Consider the following 23,144-nt stretch of genomic DNA (forward strand, 5'->3'; position numbering starts at 1 on the left):
AATGACAGTAGTGCATGCATAATTATTTGTTATTATTGATAGTTAACTATTTTTATGCATCAAAATTAAAGAGACCAACCCATGAAAAAGCTTACTGCTCAGTAACTTTGAAAGATAAAATAGTGATCTTAATAGTTATCTGCATGCATGTAAAGATCTAGAGTTATGTTAAGAAGAATCAAAGACATATACTTGTGTATTCTTGTGACCCTCATTGGTGAGATCTCATATGCTTTAATATGCATTTCAGTATCAAACTGTTAAAATGTGCTACAGGTTCCCAGTGTCTCCAGTTCAACGTGCTGAACAGTGGAAATGTGTATCAGTTTTCTTCTCCTGAAAACACTGGTGGTGATGGAGTATCGCTGGGTGCTGTGACATGTACTGAGAATGGTGGTGCTAGTCTTACTGGTTCTGTCACATACGCAATACTACAGCCAGTATCCGTACCATTTGTTCTTAATGGTATTTCTGGAATTCTTAGTCTTAAAACTGGAGAGATTTTGGACTACGAACAAACCCAACAGCATATATTTGACGTATCCTGTTCTTATGATTCTGATTCATCTATCAATGCAACAGCTAGTGTCACGTTTTTAGTTGACCCTGTGAACGAGTTTAAACCTGTTTTTAGTGATGTCTCTCTTCAAGTTACTATCTCAGAACTAACCCCAATTGGCATGGTCTTAGTAGCAAGAGATTCTTCTGGTACTGCACAATACACTGTGAGTGATGGGGATAGCGGACCAGATGGAGAACTACGATTCTTACCAAGTTCAACAAACCCACCTGAACTTGATCAAGATTTCAGTTTGAGTACGAATGGTACGCTAACTCTAAATCAAATAATCGAACTTGATACCGGAGTAACCGCAGTTAGACGTGTGACGTACCAAATAAGGGTTTGTGATGGTGACCGTGTGGAAACAGATTGCCCATCTTTAGATGTTGTATTACTTATCAGATCAGAAAATGACAATCCTCCAATGTTTGAGCAAAACGAGTACACTGTTACCATATCTGAAGCATCCCCCATTGGCACTAGTTTGATCACTGTGGTGTGTACTGATGCTGACCGCAATGGTATAGGAGAAATAGGTGGAATTACCATTGAACAGCCCAATCCTGCTGTGTACATACCCGAATCTGATGACGGTAATGGAACAGTTACTGTCTTTCTTTCGGAGAGGTTTGACTATGAAAATGTTTCAGTTGCCAGTGCTACATTGGTATGTCGAGACACTGGATCTCTTATTGATATGGCGGTTCTAAACATCAATGTTGAAGCTGTGAATGACATTCCACCACAGTTTTCTCAGCCTGAATACAAATTTCGCGTAAACAGATTGTCATTAACTGGTTACGAGATTGGACAAGTTGTGGCTACAGACGGTGATAAAGAATTTGGAAATGATATACTTTACAGGCTAATTGACAATGGATTGCGTAAGTTTATTCTCAAGAGTGATGGAACGCTTGTTTTGGACAGTTTTGCATTCTTAATTGAAGGATCCACGTTTGATTTGAGAGTGGAAGCAAGTGATGGTGTGTTCAACACTACTGTCGAGGTCTTTATAACGATGACAGGCTTGCTTTCAATCCCTGAAATTGTAATTGTAGGTATCTCAGTTATACTGTTTTGCATCATTGTTATTCTTGTGTTTGTCTACTGTTGCCATTCCAAGAGAAGGTGAGTATAGGAATTTAAATCGTGCAATAACTGTTATGTGTATATGCAACCAGTAATTGGCTTCTTCCAATGTAGATCAAAGATGGTAAGACTGGATAGGATGCCGACTAATAGCTCTTCCTTGCCCAACCCACCTAACATTGAGATGTCTAGTCAAAGATTGAACAGCCTCGATCGTGTTGGTTTAACACAAATAGAAACATTTAATGACAATCAACGATACATCAATCGTGAGCTACCTGAGAACTGGAAGGCATCCAACATAATCATTAACGAGCTTGGTCGTTCAACTCTCCCAATCGCAAGCTCTCAGGGTGATGCAATTTACTCTGAGGTCAAACCGAAAATACAAGAATCAAACTACGTCCAACTTGGAAGTAGTCAGTTTGGAAGCACCTACTTTGGGTCAAGTGCGGTTGAAATTCCCATGGTGCCTGAAGCCATCCCAGAAGAGTACAGCGATATTGAGAGTATATATGACGATCCTTTTATAGATAGCATGGCAATTTCGTGTCCATCTCTTCCAAGCATGCACACAGCGTCAGCAAGCTGTTCCCAGAGGATGTACACCATCAACAAAGGTTGGTCAATGAAATACCAGCATTTTTAACACACGCTATTATAATTGTAAATACCGTACCGTATAGAATGGGAAAGCATGTGATATACTGGTACATGGAAGTTCATCCCATGCAGTTTTAATTTTCGTGTTAAAAACTGCTTTGCCCTAAAAAAAATCCCGCGGTAACTGCTTTAACTGCAAGGTAGCAATGTGAATTTTATAACTTCTTCCACAGTAGAGAGAATAAACATGCAGATTCGTCACTTACTTCCAAGTGAGTTCCTTTTACACAATTTCTACCTACAGACCTAGATTGGGGCACTATCCCAGAGTCACAGCTGAAGAAGACCAGATCAGTTGCAGGAAAGATGAGGAGAATGTGAAAAACGTTGGCTAGAATGCATTAATAATATATACTTATAGCTCAGTACTAATAATTATTCAGTATTACTGACAGTAGGCCTATAACACTTGGGCACGAAAGTAGACAGTATATCATGTATATATTATAATTATATAATTGTAGTGAGTATGATCGGCAACAAATTTTACCGTGCACTCTTATTAACGATAGATTCATGTTATGAATTACTGAATAATTGCCAGGTGGTAAATTGGTAATTAGCCTCATTCACAGGCCTTCGAAAAAAGAAGTGCGGCCTGGGATCAACTAGATGGAGACAACACACACAATCCAATCATCCCTGTTTTATAGAGATCCCCCCCCCCCCGGCAATTACAAGGTTGTGTGAACGCAAAGAAATTAAATTTTAGGTCTAAGAGCTATTGAACATAGTGTTATGAGTGTCGAAAAAATGAACATGGATTAGCAGTGCATAGAGCTAGAGATACTATAAATTTATAGTATCTATGAGCAGTGTCTGCTCGTACGCTCTATAGGCTTGGCGCATGTGCCACTTGTAGAGTACATGCAGCCCCACCTATTTTATTTTGTAGCGACGAGCCCCGCCCACGTTTGTCTTGTAGTCTACGTGTGTCACAAACTAGAAAAGGTACTACATGTACTAGGTCCACGAAAGTCACAACTAGGTAAGCCTTTGCGAAGTGCTTAGCTAGCAACAAACTATAGCAGGATATTTTATGTAGTTTAAAAGCCTGACCTAGGCTTTCAAGTTTGTATACATCATTATCTATGCTATATAAAAGTGGGTGTGGCTGGTTGTAGAGTGATCATTTTCGAATTTCACTACAGACTGCAGCAAGCAGGAGACTCCCATGGATACTATGTCAACCCTATTCACCGGAGTGATACTCTTTTCAATGCTGCTAGGTAATTACAATGTAGACTATCGCATAAAATTAATGTCAGCACATATTATAGCTATCGGTTTGATTGCAGTATTAGGCCTCAGCACACTTTTCTGGCAAATAACTATGCATGTGCATGTACTCATTGTGGTAACAATTATTTCTGTGTTGTTATAGCTAGGCTCACACTTAACATTTCATTATTGGAAAACACATTTTGAAAGTATGACCTCAGAATTAAATGAAGCATGCACTCGGCAAATAACTGGTAGCATCAATGCCTTCCTAGGATATCGATGAAGTTTCGTTGCCTCACTAAACAACTCTGCCGCAATGGACTGCATAAAGTACTTGCCATTTACGCAAAAATCCTAGTGTTGGTTGTCGGACTATGATTATGAGTGTACAGTGGACACATTTATAATGGACGGCATAATCTTATTTTGGAAAATAACTTTTCGACTGTACTACGATGAGTATGCGCAAAGATATTGGCTTTTATATCACCGTTGGCCCTTCCTATAATCAGAATATCATATAATTATAGTAGCTACTTATATGCATGTGGCAGAGCTAATTTAGTAAGGCAAAAACCCTTAACGTAAGAAAATATTGATGCTACCAGTTATTGGCGTAGGGAGTGCATGCATCATTCTAAGGGCATATACTCTCAAAATTGTTTTACAATTTTAAAACTCACTAGCTATGAATTTCAAACCACATGCCAATTACATCATTGTTGTGTAGAGGCTGTTTACTCTTTGTTACAGGATAATCATAATCATTGCTAATGTTGTGTCGCACACTTTGCAGGTTCCCAGTGTCTCCGGTTCAATGTGCAGAATTCTGGAAATGTGTATCAGTTTTCTACTCCTGAAAACACTGGTGATAATGGAGAATCGCTTGGTGCTGTGACATGTACTGAGAATGGTGGTGCTAGTCTTACTGGTCCTGTCACATACACAATACTACAGCCAGTATCTGTACCATTTATTCTTAATGGTAATACTGGAATGCTTACTCTTAAAACTGGAGAGATTTTGGACTACGAACAAACCCAACAGTACATATTTGACGTATCCTGTTCTTATGATTCTGATTCATCTATCAGTGCAACAACTAGTGTCACGTTTTTAGTTGACCCTGTGAACGAGTTTAAACCTGTTTTCAGTGATGTCTCTCTTCAAGTTTCCGTCACAGAGCTAACCCCAATTGGCATGGTCTTAGTTGCAAGAGATTCTTCTGGTACTAGACACTACACTGTGAGTGATGAGGATAGCGGACCAGATGGAGAACTACGATTCTTACCAAGTTCAGCAAACCCACCAGAACTTGATCAAGATTTCAGTTTGAGTACGAATGGTACGCTAACTCTAAATCAAATAATCGAACTTGATACCGGAGTAACCGCAGTTAGACGTGTGACGTACCAAATAAGGGTTTGTGATGGAAACCGTGTGGAAGCAGATTGCCCATCTTTAGATGTTGTATTACTTATTAGATCAGACAATGACAATCTTCCGATGTTTGAGCAAGACAAGTACACTGTTACCGTATCTGAGTCAGTCCCCATTGGTACTAGTTTGATTACTGTGGTGTGTACTGATGCTGACCGCAATGGTGTGGGAGAATTTAGTGAGTTTACCGTTGAACAGCCCAATGCCCCAGTACACATACTTATTAATGGATCTATATTTCTCAAAGACAGTCTTGATTTTGAGAATTCTTCTGTTGTGACTGTTACTTTAGTCTGCTTAGATAGTGGTGGCTTTCAAGATAATGCAACATTGATGATCACCATAACACCAGAAAACGATGGTGTCCCCAGCTTCAGCAAAACTCTCTTTGAATGTAATGTTTGTCGACTAGCAATCATTAGCGAAGAAATTTGTGAAGTTCAAGCAATTGACACTGATAATGATGTAATCACTTACACATTATCTGGACCAGGTAGTGAAAACTGTCAGATCAGGCCAGACGGTGTGTTAGTATTAAATGATATAGTTTTTGTTGCCGAAGGATCTTTCTTTGACCTCACGGTCACTGCAAGCGATGGACTATTTAATACCAGCACAAATGTGCGACTTGCTGTCGACTGTTTGCTGTCCATTCCCGAGATCATTATTGTAGCAGTTTGTGGTGTGGTCTTGATTTTAGTGGTGATCATTGTCACTGTGATATGCTGCTGCTGTTTCATTGGGTGCTACCGGTGGTAAGTGACATTGTGTGTTTATAAATAGACAGTAATCCTTTTATAGTTGCTGCATGTGGTTGAAAATGTGCTTTTTGTTATCAGTCTACCTGAGAAGAAAAAAAAGAGGACTGATAGCGCAGTGGAAATGATGGACCAACTGGACTATTTTCACCCAGCTATGCTACCACCACCAAGCATGTATGATCATGGTAAGCCATTATTATTATGCATTGTAACAGTTCGTCGTTTTGTGTATGTCACTAACAAAAATATTGTAACAGTTAGGCCGAGCAAAGTTAATGTTTGTACCTTATATACCAGGTTGTATGCTAGGCATAGAACATGGACTTTGCACATCCAGTCGCGTGACAAAATTTTGCGGTCAGCAATAAAATTCGAAGGCACATTAGGCTGCAGAGAAACTAACAATTGGCCTCGTATGAGACGGTTGATATAGTGGTGCCATGGACTGTTAGACGTATACACTAGCTTATCTCAAGTAGGTGTTACATTTTACTATTTGCCTGAGTTGCAAGCACACAGTATCAGTTACACTTTACAGTTTACTATGAGATTCACACGCACACACACACACCATGTAGGTGGCCCTGTATACCAGATGGCACAGAACCCTCACCACATGGGTGATGAGTGGCACGGATCACAAGACCTATTGACAGAAGAGGGTGAAGACGATATCCCTGACATTGCCCTAGGTTCAAACACTCCCTCCTCTCGCATCTATAATCCCAACACACTAAAAGAGATGGTGGACCTATTTCATGAGGGGGACAAGGTACTTGATGGGAAGAAGAAGAAGAAGGACAAAAAATAACAGCACCGTAGAATATTTCTCTGCTTCTATTGCATGTCAGCATATTGTACTGTATAGCCTTAGCCTTACCATGCATGCAATAGTTATACTTCTTTTTAGACAAGTTATGTTATGTACAATTTACTATATTAATTTGTTTTTATGCCATGTTGATGAACCAGCCCCGCCCCTCTTTTGCAAGGTGGACTAGCCTTCCACTATTCATTCATGGTGTCAAGAGTACATGAATACATGCTACTCCTGATGTTGTTATTAAATAGAATTGGTGGAATCCTACACAGCCATTGGACCACTATTGTAGCATTTATACTACAATCAATAGCTGGCTGGACAGAGGTGTTTGCAGGAACTATAATTTTAGTCACTGGAAATATGAAAATCTATCTGCAGGCAATTCTATCAACTCTATTCATTGGTGAGTGAACTTGACTATTCATGCATTCTAGATTTAGCTATAATGTCGCCCAAAACCTTCGATAATTATGGATTCACTTATAGGCTACGACAGTCTGTCTAAGCGAACCAAACATGCTATGCACTAGGGCTTGGCAAAATTAATTATGCTAACATAATTTTTGGAATAATAAGGAGAATTCTAGAAACTAGCATAATTGAGCACTGAACTAACATAATTTGACCCTTAGAGTCTGGATACCTAATTTCACTTGGTTCTACAGTGGAACCGTACCCCTCTATATAAACAGACACCTTTGGGAAACTATGTTTTGGACTTTATACAGAGGTGGCCTTTGTTGAGAGGTTGTTTTGACAAACTGTTCATTTGGGTGCCTGGCCGTTATAATTATAGCAACTGGCCTTTATTCGGAAGTAGAGGTTCCACTGTATCTTATAATGTAGTTAGACATCTATTACAATACATCTGTACTGTAAGCACTAGCCACTAGGTGGCAGACATGGAAGAGTATTTTCTCTTCTAAAACCTTTTGCAAAACTCAGCACCAGAGGATTATATTTCACCTGTTAATGCTACAATACAATTTTTTATCTTTTCAGAATGAGAGTGATGCATGTCTGGAATAATGGGTACACCAAACTGGAATTATAGGCTCAAAAGAATAATAGGCACACAAAAAGCATAATAATTATTTGTCAAGGCCTACTATGCACTGCATGAGCATAGATACAGTTAGTAGAAGGTCACAATCGTGATGTGCACATGTTTCTTGTGTGATAAGGCAGGCAGTCAGAGGAGGTACGACAGGCGCGGTGCAGCTCAGGCAATTAACAATAATTATCCGCCCACGTCGTATGTTTTTGTTGAGAGTAATCAGAGGCTAATTACTTGAGCTGCACCGCGCCTGTCGGACCTCCTCTGGCAGGCAGTCATGCCCTGCAAAAATTACATGTACATAGGTTCCATTTCTATTGCCTGCATTTTTCTAATAATGTTGACAAGCTCCTTTGGTGTAAGACTACATGGTATTTAGAATTGTATAACACCTCTTGAGAATTGTCTTAGACTAAACAACTGTCAAAAGCGCATACCACCCTGGTGCATGAGTAATTCCGTACACACTGTCTGGCAATACGATATCATATTAAGGCATGTAAATACCTGTGATGCCAATGGGACGGGTCAGAGGCAATGGTCCATTATTGTAATTTTATCAACGTGTTTTTTTCTTGTATATGTAAACAAAGGATGCACCTGGGGAGATGTACGATTCACTCGAGACACTTACTTGGCTTCTGTTAATGAGACAGCAGTAAACTCCCCTCGACCACTGCCAGGCTTTGTCACTGTGGCATGCACACATTCTTTAGACAACAGCACAAGCAATATTACGTATCAGCTCTTAAATAGCAATAACACTTTCACTATTAACATGAACACTGGGGAGTTGACGGCAATATTGGACCTAGACTATGAAACTACTACTTTCTACCACATTCTCGTGCAATGCTGTAGTGAGTTGAATGTGACTTGGTCTGCTGAAGCACAACTAAACATCACTATTCTGCCTATAAATGAGTACAGACCAACTGTGTCTACTAAAACTGAGCAAATATCTATCCCTGAAGGAACACCTATTGGAACAGTGATAATTTCAACTATATCAGATGGTTTTGCAAGGACGTACAGTGCTTCAGATCTCGATGCTGGACCTCATGGAAATATTTACTATAGTATTGTGTTCACCACAGATAATAAAACGTTTGAATTCAACTCGACAGTTGGAGCACTTTACTTAGCGAGTGATTTTGATCTGGATGCTGACAGAATAACATTCAGGAGAGAGGTGATAGAAATAACAGCGTGTGATTCAGAGCCTCCCACACCTGATTGTCTAAACATTATTGTCACTGTGTTCCTCTCTACTGGAAATGATAATGCTCCAGTATTCATCTCATCGTTATTAAACGTCTCATTCCCAGAATCACTTGTTATCGGGACAACTATTGCCGTTGTTGAATGTATCGATGAGGATTTTTCTAGAGGGGTATTAGATGGGTATGAAATCATGTCTGTTTTCCCGTCCCAAACACCACAAGAAACGTTTACAGTTACTGAATCTGGAAATATTACGATAGGTGAGACATTGGATTTTGAGTTAACAGATTTGTACGAAGTGCGAGTACGTTGTTTTGATTCTGACTTCGAGGATTTTGCTACTGTTCGAGTGAGCATCAGCGCAGTTAATGACAATACACCAAGGTTTGTTGAGTTGTCACTAAATGTGTCATTTCCTGAATCAGTTAGGCGTTTCACAACAATTGCACAAGTTACCTGCAATGATGATGATGTGTTGATAGGGGAGTTATCAGGTTACGAAATAATATCACTCGATCCTCCACAAGCACCAAATGATACTTTCTCCATCAACAGTACAGGGACAATCAAATTAGCTTTGTTTCTTGATTTTGAAATGGTACAAGTCTATGAGCTTGAAGTGAGATGCTTTGACTCTGGGACTCCAATAAAGGAAAGCGTTAGCGTTGTGACAGTTAATGTCATTCCTGTTAATGAACATTCACCGAAATTTCAAAATTCATCTTCAAAGAATGTGTCCGTCTTGGAATCTATAAATGTAACTACTGTTGTTGCACAAGTTGAGTGCTCAGATCGAGACCTTTCACAAGGTGCATTTGCGGGCTATGAATTGGTATCAATCTCTCCACCTCAAACACCACAGGAAACATTTGTGATAAGCAGCACAGGGACCATTGTAGTAGGTTTGCCATTGGATTCGGAACTAATCGACTCATACGAGCTACAAATTAGATGCTATGATTCGGGATATCCAGTGATGGAGGATTTCACTGCTGTTCGAGTGAGTCTAATTGATGTGAATGACAACAGCCCACAGTGCTCTCAGGTGCCTATCCACTACTTGCCCACAGGCACACATAGTCACAAACACATTTTAACCATAAACTGCACCGACGAGGATAACGGCCTGAACGGTAAATTAAGGTACACACTCGGCACTATCAGCCCTTTACTGAGTAGTGGATCTGTTGCAGTCAATCTACACACAGGTGAAAATACCTTCATTGGAACGATTAATGAGAATGTGAATTACACAATAGTCATTCTAGTATCCGACCTTGGCACACCTTCACGCTCAACTAATGTGTCATTTGTAGTTAGTATTGTGGGTGTGGTTCCACCAATGACGCACTTATTCCCTCTGTGGGGAATTATTCTGATTGTAGAGGTAGGATTGTTGTTGGTATGCTGCTTGTTGATAGGCTTGATGTGCTGTTACTATGGCAACTTCCTACGAAAAAGAGCCAAGCAGTACTTGATCAGGTAATCGAGTAAATAATACACCCATGCATGCATGCATGCCAATCGCTATGTATGCATGTATTGCATGATTTTACTTACATTTAATAGTTAGTGTCGTTCCCAGGCTGATTTTTCTCTAACGTTCTATTAGGGCCTGGGAATGAAGCTAACCATCTATACACATTAATTGCTTTAAATAATTTGTAGCGAGACAGTATCTGAGAATGCGACTGACGATTTTGGATTTGTAATAGCCCAATACCCTCTTGATAGTAAGTCGACCCACACACATCACATGCAACTATCTGAATCACCTATTTTTTCAATTCAGGAAAATCTCCTGATTTTCGAAGTGATCCTTCAATTGAGAGTGTGAGTAAATACATGTATGAAAGTGTGAGTAAATTTAGGCCAACTATCCGTAACACCGATATTTACAAAAATTAAACATGCACATGCATGCACAGAATATCAGCTACAAGGACTATGTACTTCAATTCAAGACTACATCCTTTAACAATGGCTCAGCCAGTCCAAAAACGCCTACCAGTGTTTCCTCTGTAACCTCTGAGGAAGAAAGTGAAGGACTCGTCTACACAACTTCCACGGAGTTTATCCTCAACCCAGCGACCACTGAACAAGAGCCGGCCCCGTCCTCTTGCGAAGATGAGCACAGCCCTCCTGAGGTGTCAATCACTGTTGAAACTGCTGTAGATGTTGGGATGGACCACAGTAGGGACATACTGATCCCTAGGGATGAAAACAATGGAGAAGAAATATAATAGACTTAATTATACGTAGCCTTATCACTTCAAACTTACATGATTTTGATGCACATTGTAGCTGTTTACCCCCCCATATAACACTTTATAATTTGTTTGCATACTTCTATATAATCGTTCCATTGATTGTATGAATGTAATAACCAGTACACCATGAAACTCTATCTAAATGCATGCACACTGTATTACTTCAACTGAACTCTAGCAATTAGTGCACGTAGAAATCACAGGAATAACTTGAATGAAGATTCCAAGGTTGTTGTTTTTCTGTGTATTATTATAATAAAATTATATGTGTCTAAGCTGCTTGCCTATAATAACTAATAATATTATTACTGAACAATGGCAAGTAGATTTGTTCCACGGTTGCACACACAAACTACAACAGTTATGATTGGTCTTCATAGAATTTGGTGAGAAAATCAGAGGGCTCAGTGCTAGCAGTCTGATTGAAGTACCTCAAGATGTGTGTCTTCTGCTTCCAAAGTTTAATAGTTTCCTCCAGCTCCATTTTACCCTGCAGGGTTTAACCGACAGAGCATGACACGAATTTTACTTCATCCTACGACAGATATAAGGTTTTGTGTATAATTATACACGGAGGAGGTCAGTACCTCAATTAGGCTAAAGTGGGGTAATTGGTCACATGCAACAATGACATTATTGTTGAATTTGCACATGACCAAGCATAATCGAGGTACTCGTGTCGTGTCGTACCTCCTCTGAAGTTATCGATTAACTTTATAACAGTTCTCGCACAATCCATGCACAATCCATGCACAAGGTACACAAATGATCTTTGATAACAGTTTGTCTACAAATTTCTCAAACAACGTGGGATGACTATAATTACCTTGATGACCAACATGTCGATAACCCTTGGGTCCCTCACATGTGAATGCTTGTAAAACTCTTCTCTCAGTTTCTGTCTGGCTTCAATTGTGGATAAGTCCAGTAGGTACATCTTTATGGTGTGGGGAATCTGAGTGTAGTGTATAAGCTTTCAGTAAGCTAGTACATAATTAAATGGTAAGCTAATGCATTGCATACAATTGTACAAGCACATTTTTACTCAGTACAGCCTACGAGTACGATAAGTACCTCCCTGTACCAGGCTCTGTAGAGGTTCAGCGCTCTTCTCCTGGCCTCAGGATAAGATGAAGATAAAATGGGCTTGGAAATAGCACGTAAAACCTGAGGTATCTGAGCTGCTGCCATGTTTTTTTAGTAGTATAGTCAGTACGAAGATTAATTAATTAAGATCCCAAAAGGTTAAATATTCATAATTATGCGTAATGTTTCTAACACAGCAAGTGAGTGACAAACAAACACTAAAATCTAGGACAGAACAACACTAAAATTGTAATGGTTCATTTATCCAAATCTTTTAGCAGAGCAGGGTGGGGTGGTAGCCATTTTTTAGTATGGTACACACTATCACCAGGAGTCCAGCCTGGGACATCCTTCATTATTTGAGCCTCTTCCTCCTCAAAGGCCTTCATTGCCCGCAGCACTCTGTAGGTATTGTGATAGATAAATTCAATTCCTGTGTACAGTGCAACTTTCATTGTAAACACTAGTTGGATTGGAGAGAGGGAAGCAGGGCTCAGTAAACTAAACATTTGACTAATCATAGATTGAAGAGAGTGTGGTTCACGTGATGCTTCTACATTGAAGTCTATAATTATTGTGGCTCTGAACAATCCCTGTTTCGCTTTTAAAATTGCTAATACATGCTTCTCAAAGACCCCTACAACACTTATTATGCCCCAGATGGTGAGTATCATTTGGAAAAGAAGAAGATCCTTAGCTGCATTAACAGGGCCGTAGCCAGGGGGGGTGCTAGGGGTGCTCGAGCACCCCTCGAGCACCCCACCCAGCCTGTCAAGTACAAAACACAAAGAAATGAATCTGATTATCCAGCTGAGCACCCCTTCTCTTCCAGATCTTGCTGCAGTTAGCTAGCTAGTAGGCAAGAAAAACGAATTCAGTCTCTAAACTGTGAACTATTCTGGCTTAAATCTATAACTAGTTATCTACGAAATTAATAGGCTCTTTTCTATGCAAATAGAAGATTGGGCCACGCCCAACTAGGCAAATAAGTAAAATTTAATTATGACGACACTAATAAGAGGTGTGGCTTCTGGTCAACCAACTTTCGGTGCTAAAAATCGGACGCTTCGCGCCCTCTTTTCTTTATCTATAATAGCACTCCCTTCCTCAAAATCCTGGCTAAGCCCCTGATTAATGTAGGGTGTAAACTGCTTACTTTCTGTCTTCCTCTGCTTGCAATAGTGGTAAAAGTGCTAGTCTGGCTCTCAGCTGGTACTTTGTGTCCTCCCTGCAGGTAAATAAATTCTCACATCAACCTGTAATCACACAGTTTAGGTATGAAAGAAGATCCACCATAGGTAGATCTACTGAACAGAGGGAAAGACCACATTAAACTACCTTCTTTTCTTGTTTGTTAGCTTTATCCCATAAAATCCAATAGCCATTGTTGCCACACCTCCCAACATAATAACCAGACCAGACGGCCCTTTTTTAGGAATGTTCTTGGCGTATGTAATACCAGGGTAGCCTCCTTTAGGAGGCATATCTTGCTTGACTGCAGTAGCCATTTTTTAACAACTCTCTAAATAACGCCCACCTGGTGATGGCCCTGCCCACTTAAGGTCAGTATTGTCATGTGACAGGTCACATGGGTTGGGCGAGTCTTTCGATAACGCTTACACACTTTTTGTCTGCCAATTAGGATAGCTATAGTATAGTATAGTATGGGCTTACTGTACAGTTTCAAGTAACTTTTGTGTGTGTATAGGGACAGAGCAACTACGCAACAGATCTATAAGAGACGTTAACCTACTGTAAATTCTGTCAATCAACTCAAAACTGCCTACCTAGTACCTGTACTGCAATCACACATTATTGTATAATACTTGGAAGTCAGAGTCACACAAAGTGAACATGTGAGTTGAAGAGAAAGTCTTTGCATCTGGTTATATTTGTTTGATTAGGAAGTAAAGAGTAATGTTAAGGATGTAATAATTAAAGTCGAAGATATAAACCTATAAAAAGTGTTTGGGTGTGGTATGTGGTTTTCCGATACAGATTGAAGCAGTAGTATTATGAACTCTGTAAAGGTTCCACTGGACTATGTCTGTTCTTAACTCTTCCTTACTCTCCGCTTTATAGATTTATATATAGCAGCTGTTGAGCTAGCTGTTCTTGTTTAAAGTTCCGTACCGGAACAGTTGTCACAACGTTATTTATTCCTAGCTACATTGTAGAAACCCCAATCAGCCTTTGTGAGTATTGATCTTCCTGTTTCCAACAACCGTTTGATACGCCTAAATTGATAAATTGAGAGACAGATTCTCACAAGAGTTTCACCTGTTAATAAGAAAATGTGCATGTCATCCAATCAACACTACCAGGTTTGTTGCTGCTCAGTTTATGCACAACCAGCAGCATAGAGTTACACAATCGTAATATTGTTTGTAGTGCCAGTAATAGTAATCTGTTGATTGTGATGACCTCATCCATGACCAAAACACACTGATCACTTAATTCCCGTATTACAGTCATAAAAATTATTGGTTCCACAGTGCTATGTTCACCTTACTGCTTAGGTCACTATTAAGGACAATGTGTGTGTCATTGCAGCTTGTGTAGGTTCATTGTACATTGCCTGCTGAATCGTTGTGCATTGTTAATGTCTATAAGTAGTGTTGGTTGGTTACTAAAAATAGATATGGTTTGTGGTCTGGCTCGAAATGTGTATGAAGCCTGTCATCAATCATTTGTCGGCGTATAGTGGCTGCATATACGCCCTATGAAATAGTGTACACTGTAAACACATACATATACGCTAGGTTTTTCGGTATTTTGCAATGATCAAACAACTTGCCAATTATTTTTTATTATAACTATGTACTGTATATGTACATGTACATGTAAGTAGTTTATTTTTTAGAGGTTGGTCTCAATGAGTTGAAGCTAGTCTTGTGGTTTTGTTTGATGTTGTCCTTCTTCACAGACCTTCTAAGACCGTACGCAGACAACCAGCATCAGCCTTTGGCTATCAATTGGACCACTTGCTCATTCCTGGTAAAGAAATCAGGAATATGGACCCACGAAGAGTTTCCCGACCCAGTACCAACAGTAGAACCAGTGGGATGAGAACGTCTACCTCTTCCACAGGGCATGCAGGGGTGCTAATGGTTGGCCCAAACTTTCGAGTAGGGAAGAAGATTGGGTGTGGAAACTTTGGAGAACTGAGATTAGGTGAGTGTGCAGGGTGTCATACAGGGGGAAAGGGGGGATATCCCCCCTTTTTATGTATGACTGAGTGTCCATAGCTGGGTATTGAAATAACAGTTTACCTTTTTTTTAGCAAAATTTTCTGGTTACTTTTCTCATTTCTCCCCTCTACTTCAAAATCCTGTATGACCCACCAGGTACGACTATGGCTAGTGCAGGGTTTTATCCAGACATTTTGAGAAGAGGGGGGAAATTAAAGTATTGGGGGGGTCAAGCTGTAGAAATTTACCCCCCCCCTCCTAAATGAAACCCTGACTACCTATCGTGCGTGTTTTGTTTGTGTTGTAAAAAGAATGTGTTGCGTGGTGATGTAGGATGTATGGAGGCCCTCAGGCTTTGGTTGTGATTATTGCCATGCTTCCTCAACTAGTTCCTGCATGCTAACTTTCAGTGTGTACACTATTTATATGAACCAAGCATCTGGTACTACAACCAACTCATCTGACCCTAGTGTCTGTTAGTCGCTTTAATCTGTTGTGTGCTGTATTTTAAGGAGTGATTTTTCACTGTTGAGATATAGTAGTTGGTTCCAAATTCTTCATTAGTGTAATTATTCATCAATTTTGTCTTTGTGGCCAGTGTTCTCATATCCTCACTCTATGACAGTGTAATGGGTCCTACTTTGCAAAACTGGTGAATGTAGTACACGACACACACACACAGCTGTACACTGATTCAGAATATGACGTGTGCATGTATGGTGTGTGGTCTGTTATGTAGCGGTCTGTCAAGTAGCATTGTTCCGAGCATTATATTCTGTTGTTGTTGGTGGTGACAGGGAGGTAACCAAACCATCTGTAGTTGCAGTTAATGAATACCGTATAGCATGTAATTTTCGTTTGTGCAAATTTTCGTGCATGTATGAATAACTCACTTAAATATTTGTACAGTTCGTGGTAGAATTTAATTCATAATTATGATGCTCTTCAATATAAAATAATAATACGAAAATTTCCACCATACGAAAATAACCCGCTATACGGTATCAAATTAATAATTGTAGAGAGCTGTACTTTACGACTTCTACTGGTAGTATTTTGTGGTTACATCAATTTTGCTGTATAGCGGGACCGGGGTATTATTTCGAGGGTATAAACTTTCACGGAAAGACCGTTACAAAAGTTTTCACACAGAATAGCAGCCTTTTTCAGCATGCATGCATGCAGTATTAAATCCGTGGATGTAAATATTCCCGGTATGCTTAATCGGCGAAAACCGCAAAAATTTTTACCCTTGAAATAATTATTATACCGGTAGCTCATTGGAGATGGTAGGCAGCCAAAGCAGTGGTAGTGGTGGCCAAGTGGTGTGGCTATTTGTTTGTGTTGTGTCTCTTACTGTAGCTAGCATTGGCTCACTGATCAAATACATTCCCAGTACAACTCTATTGTATTACCGTATAGGCGTGCATTGTACAACTGTCTCCTGCAGCTCAAATGACAATTTAATTATGATCAGATTATCAATACAAACATTGCGTGTTCACCACTCTTATTCATGATTGTTACAAACTGAATGTTGTGTCAGCAAATTCCTCTTGTGATTACTTCAACCAATTCTTACATGTATGTTGTGTCAGCTGACTGTGGATACTTTTAAAAACACTGTAGACATCAACTGTAGGCTACATACTGTGTGTGTGTCAGTACCACATGTAATTGTTATATCTCTACACTAGCACGTGTATTTACTGCATCTTAGGGTGCACGTGATGTGTGTGTGCATGCATGCATACTAATCTTTAATGCAAAATAGTTATGTGTCAGTGTTCTAGTGAAAGCTGTTCAGTCGGTTACTTGTTGTTAAATGAATGGTTTTCTGTACATGGCTGTTCATGTGATCTATTCCTGCAGGAAAGAATTTGTACAACAATGAGCATGTAGCTATCAAGTTGGTAAGTGATGACAATAAATTATTGGCTATCTATGTGCACGTGTGCATTTACTGTACATACTGTACATACATGTACATGTAATGAATCTATTGCGTCACATACTATACTATGCCAAAACCATTATCTCCAAACACGCACATACTTACATGTAGGAACCCATGAAAACAAGAGCACCTCAACTTCATTTGGAGTATAGGTTTTATAGAGCACTAGGCAACTCAGGTACGTTGTTCAACACGTCAGTACTGCTTGTTATACTCGTGTGCACTGATGTGATGTCTATGTAGAGGGAGCTATAATATTATGTACCATTTATCGTTAAGTAGAGCCTTTTCCCTAAGGAACTGCTAACACAGAAACCTTGCACATACATGTAACATGCACCACAGGCTTTACATACGTACATGTACTTGTAAGACTAACATAACCACACAATAATGTGCATTGGTTTCTAATATCATTCTTTTTTTGTTTCAACACTCTACAATTAACGCTGAAGGCACAAGTCTACACCTTAATCCACACACACACACGCACACACACACACACACACACACACACACACACACACACACACACACACACACACACGCACCTCAGGTGGCATTCCACAGGTGTACTACTTTGGCCCTTGTGGCAAGTACAATGCCATGGTGCTGGAGCTCCTAGGACCCAGTCTGGAAGACCTGTTTGACCTCTGTGACAGATCGTTCTCACTCAAAACCGTACTAATGATAGCTATTCAGTTGGTAAGTGATTTTGCTTGATTGCTGGGCTACTAATACATACATGTACGTTTCTATGTTTGTGCAATAAGATAATTATTATTGTGGCCCTTTGCTTTGTTGCCTTCCTGCTCAGTAACCTCTCTAGGGATACGAGCTCTCTATTGAAACCACTTTGTTCTGTCCCCACAATGCTCACACTATTGACCTCCTCACAGATAAATAGGGTTGAGTACGTCCACACCAAACACTTAATATACCGGGACATCAAACCTGAGAACTTCCTCTTGGGTCGATACAATGGAAAGAATGAGAAGATAGTGCACATAATCGATTTTGGACTTGCCAAGGAGTTTATTGACCCCGAGTCTGGTCGACATATTCAGTACAGAGAGCACAAGAGCTTGACGGGCACTGCAAGATATATGAGCATCAACACTCACTTGGGGAAAGGTGAGGTTTTAGGTTTTGTGTATTATCTGTAGCAAATGAGTGTTACTGTTCAGAGTTAATAATTATTTGGACCGGATTTACATTGTAAATGTTACATGTACTCGTAGGTGTGGTTCAATGTAGAAAACCTGTATTGTATATGTGATTTTGACACAATCCTCCTCAAACAAGAAGTACGCTCTTTTATGGCTAAGTCTGTAAGTACCGTATAGCGAGTATATTTCGAGGGTATAAATTTTCGCGGATGGACCTCTACAAAGGATTTCGCGGATTTTATTTTCGTGGTCTCAGTTCCAGCCTTTTGGCGCATGCGCACATCAACATGCAGCTGTACCTCCACACCGTTAGCCTCGAATCCAGGCCTAGCTTCTTTCAGCCTTTTCCCCCCTTTTTATCGATAGGTGTGGTCAATAATACTGAACACGCCTACATTTTAATAAGATATAAATTTTCGTGGGTATAAATTTTCGCGGTACAGGCTCAATCCGCGAAAACCGCGAACGTTTATACCCTCGAAATATACCCGCTATACGGTAGTGAGTTTGTTGCATTGCTCTGCTTCTACATTTACATGCATATTATAGTACATGTATGAAGACACACTGTACCCATACCACAGAGCAAAGTCGCAGAGACGACCTGGAGGCCTTGGGACACATGTTTATGTATTTCCTACGGGGGAGCTTACCGTGGCAGGGACTGAAGGCTGACACACTCAAAGAGCGGTATCAGAAGATTGGTGACACCAAAAGATCAACACCAATCGAAGTACTTTGTGAAAACTTTCCAGGTACAAATGTATGCTGTAACAACATGCATGTACATGTTATTGTGGATGATTCATTCTCTCAATAAACATGGATTTAACATGCCTTGTGTACCATTTTTCTTACACAGAGGAGCTGGCAATGTACTTGCGGTATGTGAGGAGATTAGATTTTTTCGAGAAACCAGACTACATCTATCTCAAGAAGCTCTTTCAAGACCTCTTTGACAGAAAGGGCTATGTAGAGGATGGTGTGTTTGACTGGACAGGCAAAGAACAGGTAAGTGTGTTGCTGTATGCTCATTGTAGGTGCATCACTCCTCTTACAGGTGCATGCACGTCTTATTTATAATGTCTGTGTAGGCATTGCAATGCTTCCTGAACATGAGTAGTTAGGTCATTACATTATTGCAGTGACGCATGTTATAAATTGTGCCTGTACATGTATGTAATAGTTAATGCTACATTGTAAATGCTACCCTGTACCAATGTCAATGACCCCTTTACTTATCCAGAATGCTCCAATCTCACAATTGACCTCTGAGAGTGCTACACATGCAGTCAGAGACGTGCATAGACCAAAGGTATAATAATTATTATAACACACCGTAAAATTATTTACACGAACATGACAATAATGTGTACATGTAGCTAGAGATGTACATTGTACGTGTATTAACGACTTTGTTATTAATGAACTGACTTAAGCTTTCACTCATTAAATCACCTCTTTAAATTATTGTATAATTATGGGAGACTGCATGTCTACATGTGCACCTGTGCCTGGTAATTACATGCCTGGAACATAATTATTTTTCAGACAAGCACAATGGACAGCACTCAAGCAAACGCTCGCAGTCATATGGACAGCAGTCGAGCGAATCAGTTCTCGTCAATGGATAGACTGGGTCCCTCTACTCCCAACAATGGAGAGTCACCCAATGATGTGTCAAGAGTTAGAGACATTCCCCAACAAAGAGTAGTACCCACACAAAGCCCCGAAGTAGTTGAAGAGACAAGGTAACTTAATGCAGTTATCCGTGCATATTGTGCTGTTCGCTGCATGATTATCGTTATATTTATAATCACATTATTCTATTTATGTGACTGTATGTACGGCTTTACCTGATGAGGGTACCCAATATTAATCTAGACAGTAATTTGCACCACTAGCTATTCTTAATCGTGACTATAAAATTAATCTTCCACTCACCCACCCACCACCCACTTGCAGGTGCTGTTGTTTCCGTAGACGGAGGACAAGTAAAGCTCCAGCTGCCACGACATGACCCCCACCGCAGCCAGAGCTATTCTAAACTAGTCTTTACAACTCTATATCATAAGTTTATGTTGTATGTACGGCTAATGATACCGTGAAAATCATTTTTTGCAAGTTTTAGATATAATGACTGCACCTAAAAAATGTATTGAAATCCGTGCATATTGTGTTTTCTTTTGTGTGCATAATTCTATTCTTACTATAATGTTAGTGTGTCATAACATTGTACAGTCATGTATGTTCGTGTAGTACGTGTAGTCTATTATTAACATTGTCGGCACATAAATTATTTATCATCCCCAAGGCATAGTCGACTCATTTTCTGCAGTCTCTACAATGTCATTGTATTATTGACTTTCAAAAACAAAATTGAAGTAAGATAACGCCGACATATTAATTTTATTATAATTATTGCCAATCTTGATATTTAAATCAGGACCTTACATGCATGCATGGAAGCTATAGTGGCTGGACATAATAATTGTACTGTAATTTAATTATTATAAAACGATCATTATTACACTCGTAGATCTGTATTAATTAATACGCAACTGTGCAATCAGCGGTACTGTAGACAGAAAATAATCAACAACCAAAAAAATAGTCAGAATTTTGATTCACAGAAATGATAGATGCATGCATGACTGGACCACAGCTAGTTTAGTTCTCGTCTCCATTTTCAATCTGATCGTACCACTCCAGTGATCGTTCCACTGCTTTCTGCCACAGCCGATACTGTACACTTGTAGCGCGTGTGGCGTCTTCAGTCTTAGGTACAAAGCATCGATCCAACTTCCATAGGGACTTGATTTCATCACGGCTCTTCCAAAATCCAGAAGACAAACCTGCTATGTAGATAGCACCGTAAACTGTCATGTCCACATCAGTTGGCCTCTCAACGGTTTTCCCCAACAGATTGCTAATTGTCTGCAACACAAAATTGTTCTTCGTAACACCACCGTCAACTCTGATCTGCTTTATCTTCACACTGAGCTCACCCTGCGCCACGTCGTAAATCTGCTTGAAAGTGAACGCAAGAGATTCTAGCATTGCACGTACAAGATGTTCTTTAGTTGTGCTGTGAGTTATCCCGATGACACTAGCTGTAGCTCGAGGGTCGTTGTAAGGGGCTTGAATACCATCAAAAGCTGGTACAAAACAAACACCGTTCGAATCTTGAACTGATTCTGCAATGGCTTCTGTTTCTGATGGATCAGAAAACAAACTAAATCTTGCTCCCCATTCACAAACACTGCCGCTGCTTGGAAAATTTGCCTCAGCAAGAAAAATCAACTCGCTCCCGATCTTCCAGCCTACAACCGGATACATACCCGTCAAAGAAGCATGAGGTTTGCTCCCAGTGTTGATGCACATAAACATACCTGTGCCCAGCGTACACTTCAGATCTCCAGGCTCCCAGCATCCTTGGGCAAAAGTAGCACTTGTTTGATCTGAGATGACACCAGTTATCGGAATTGCAGCACCGAAATGTTCCGCTGCCACATGCCCAAAGAGACCACCAGTGTCTTTAATCTCTGGAAAAATGGAACGAGGGAAACCCAGCACATTAATGATTGTGTCACTGTACTTCATTTGAAATGGATCAAACAGCAGAGTAGGTGAAACATGCGAGTAGTCAGTGGCATGCACAGAACCGTTGGTTAGCTTCCATAGGATCCATGTATCGACTGTACCATAACACAGATTTTCTTCGTTGGCGAGTTTTTTGGCTCCTTCGACGTTGTTTAGAGCCCAATACAGTCGGGGTGCCACCTGTTGAGTGGTGAGAGTGACAATACTGGCTGCAAGGAATCGCTTACTTCGCGAGATCAAATGAAGGAATCCTCCTCCGAGTTTCAAGAACTTGAACTGCATTGACGAGTTCCACAACTTGCAAACTTCGTCTGCACGACGATCCTGCCATGTGATCAAGTTGCACAGAGGTTGACTGGTGGATCGATTCCACAACAGGAATGTGTTTCTTTGACAGGTAATTCCTAAGCAAGATGCTTGGGATGGATCAAGATGACCACTGCCAATAGTTGTGGAGACAACATCTTTGAATCCTTGCCAAAGACACTCGGGGTCAATTTCCGAATAACCTGGCTGAGGATGTAGAACCTCGACTCCAGTGAAATGTGAGGATAGAGACCTTCCCTCCTTGTCAATAGCAAAACAGCGAATCCGTGTTGTCCCTACATCCACTCCCAGTACGTAGGCCATTGCTATTAAAGATTCAAAGGATCAATGTAAAAATGTATGATGCTAATCATTTTTATTTACTTTTTATTTACAAGACAAGACAGATAGACTACTTCATAGTAGTAGACTTGACTAATCCACTAGATATATCTACCACCCATGCATGCACCATGTACCAGTACATAATTTTATATAATTATACGTACATGTACGTATACTGTAGAGTACGTGTACAGTACGGTACACTAGACTTTACTTAACATTAAAGTCTCACCTTGATGAGCTATTACAGTGTGTATCTATTTTGATATCACGTACATAAAGCTAGCCATAATTATTTAAATTAATTTTAATTACTGCAAAATAAAAAAATGACCTGATTTTTTCCGGGTGTGTTGACCTTTGCCTGGGAGGTC

At 40.0% G+C, this 23,144-nt stretch overlaps 6 protein-coding genes across 7 annotated transcripts in view; 3 read left to right on the forward strand and 3 right to left on the reverse strand.

Moving 5' to 3' along the window:
* Positions 1 to 78: 78 nt before the first annotated feature.
* Positions 79 to 6,697, forward strand: LOC135338976 (protocadherin Fat 2-like). The gene is made up of 8 exons (XM_064535066.1): positions 79 to 217; positions 277 to 1,690; positions 1,766 to 2,271; positions 3,177 to 3,302; positions 3,466 to 3,543; positions 4,335 to 5,733; positions 5,818 to 5,924; positions 6,318 to 6,697. The coding sequence occupies exons 1-8, from the start codon at positions 166 to 168 to the stop codon at positions 6,548 to 6,550; spliced, it is 3,915 nt and encodes a 1,304-aa protein (XP_064391136.1). The 5' UTR covers positions 79 to 165; the 3' UTR covers positions 6,551 to 6,697.
* A 77-nt stretch (positions 6,698 to 6,774) lies between these two features.
* LOC135338864 (cadherin-23-like) lies at positions 6,775 to 11,235 on the forward strand. Its single transcript, XM_064534948.1, has 5 exons — positions 6,775 to 6,965; positions 8,213 to 10,325; positions 10,512 to 10,576; positions 10,636 to 10,676; positions 10,772 to 11,235. Exons 1-5 carry the CDS (start codon positions 6,782 to 6,784, stop codon positions 11,084 to 11,086), a joined length of 2,718 nt encoding a protein of 905 aa, XP_064391018.1. The 5' UTR covers positions 6,775 to 6,781; the 3' UTR covers positions 11,087 to 11,235.
* Positions 11,236 to 11,266: 31 nt separating this feature from the next.
* On the reverse strand, positions 11,267 to 12,354 carry LOC135338879 (NADH dehydrogenase [ubiquinone] 1 alpha subcomplex subunit 6-like). The gene is made up of 3 exons (XM_064534969.1): positions 12,188 to 12,354; positions 11,940 to 12,068; positions 11,267 to 11,603 (listed from the first exon to the last, which is right to left on the reverse strand). The coding sequence occupies exons 1-3, from the start codon at positions 12,302 to 12,304 to the stop codon at positions 11,475 to 11,477; spliced, it is 375 nt and encodes a 124-aa protein (XP_064391039.1). The 5' UTR covers positions 12,305 to 12,354; the 3' UTR covers positions 11,267 to 11,474.
* LOC135338878 (NADH dehydrogenase [ubiquinone] 1 alpha subcomplex subunit 13-like) overlaps positions 12,351 to 23,144 on the reverse strand; it is an 81,911-nt gene continuing 71,117 nt past the window's right edge. The window contains exons 2-4 of the mRNA XM_064534967.1: positions 13,538 to 13,712; positions 13,356 to 13,427; positions 12,351 to 12,601 (exon numbers count right to left, since the gene is read on the reverse strand). Coding sequence (XP_064391037.1) covers positions 12,457 to 12,601; positions 13,356 to 13,427; positions 13,538 to 13,707 — 387 coding nt within the window. The 5' untranslated portion in view covers positions 13,708 to 13,712 and the 3' untranslated portion in view covers positions 12,351 to 12,456. The remainder of the gene's footprint in view (positions 12,602 to 13,355; positions 13,428 to 13,537; positions 13,713 to 23,144) is intronic.
* Positions 13,789 to 20,812, forward strand: LOC135338873 (casein kinase I-like). Its single transcript, XM_064534961.1, has 11 exons — positions 13,789 to 14,055; positions 15,126 to 15,373; positions 17,263 to 17,303; positions 17,456 to 17,520; positions 17,899 to 18,052; positions 18,247 to 18,481; positions 19,101 to 19,271; positions 19,379 to 19,527; positions 19,763 to 19,831; positions 20,068 to 20,267; positions 20,482 to 20,812. The coding sequence occupies exons 2-11, from the start codon at positions 15,214 to 15,216 to the stop codon at positions 20,534 to 20,536; spliced, it is 1,299 nt and encodes a 432-aa protein (XP_064391031.1). The 5' UTR covers positions 13,789 to 14,055; positions 15,126 to 15,213; the 3' UTR covers positions 20,537 to 20,812.
* On the reverse strand, positions 21,008 to 23,144 carry LOC135338872 (putative glycerol kinase 5). 2 transcript variants are annotated; one of them, XM_064534960.1, is made up of 3 exons: positions 23,003 to 23,144; positions 21,909 to 22,751; positions 21,008 to 21,839 (listed from the first exon to the last, which is right to left on the reverse strand). In XM_064534960.1, exons 2-3 carry the CDS (start codon positions 22,747 to 22,749, stop codon positions 21,187 to 21,189), a joined length of 1,494 nt encoding a protein of 497 aa, XP_064391030.1. In that variant the 5' UTR covers positions 22,750 to 22,751; positions 23,003 to 23,144; the 3' UTR covers positions 21,008 to 21,186. The 2 variants fall into 2 exon arrangements, with proteins under 2 accessions (XP_064391030.1, XP_064391029.1); XM_064534959.1 differs by having other exon boundaries at positions 21,008 to 22,751.

The sequence above is a fragment of the Halichondria panicea genome, chromosome 7, assembly GCF_963675165.1.
Source record: "Halichondria panicea chromosome 7, odHalPani1.1, whole genome shotgun sequence".
Classification (NCBI taxonomy): Eukaryota; Metazoa; Porifera; class Demospongiae; order Suberitida; family Halichondriidae; genus Halichondria; species Halichondria panicea.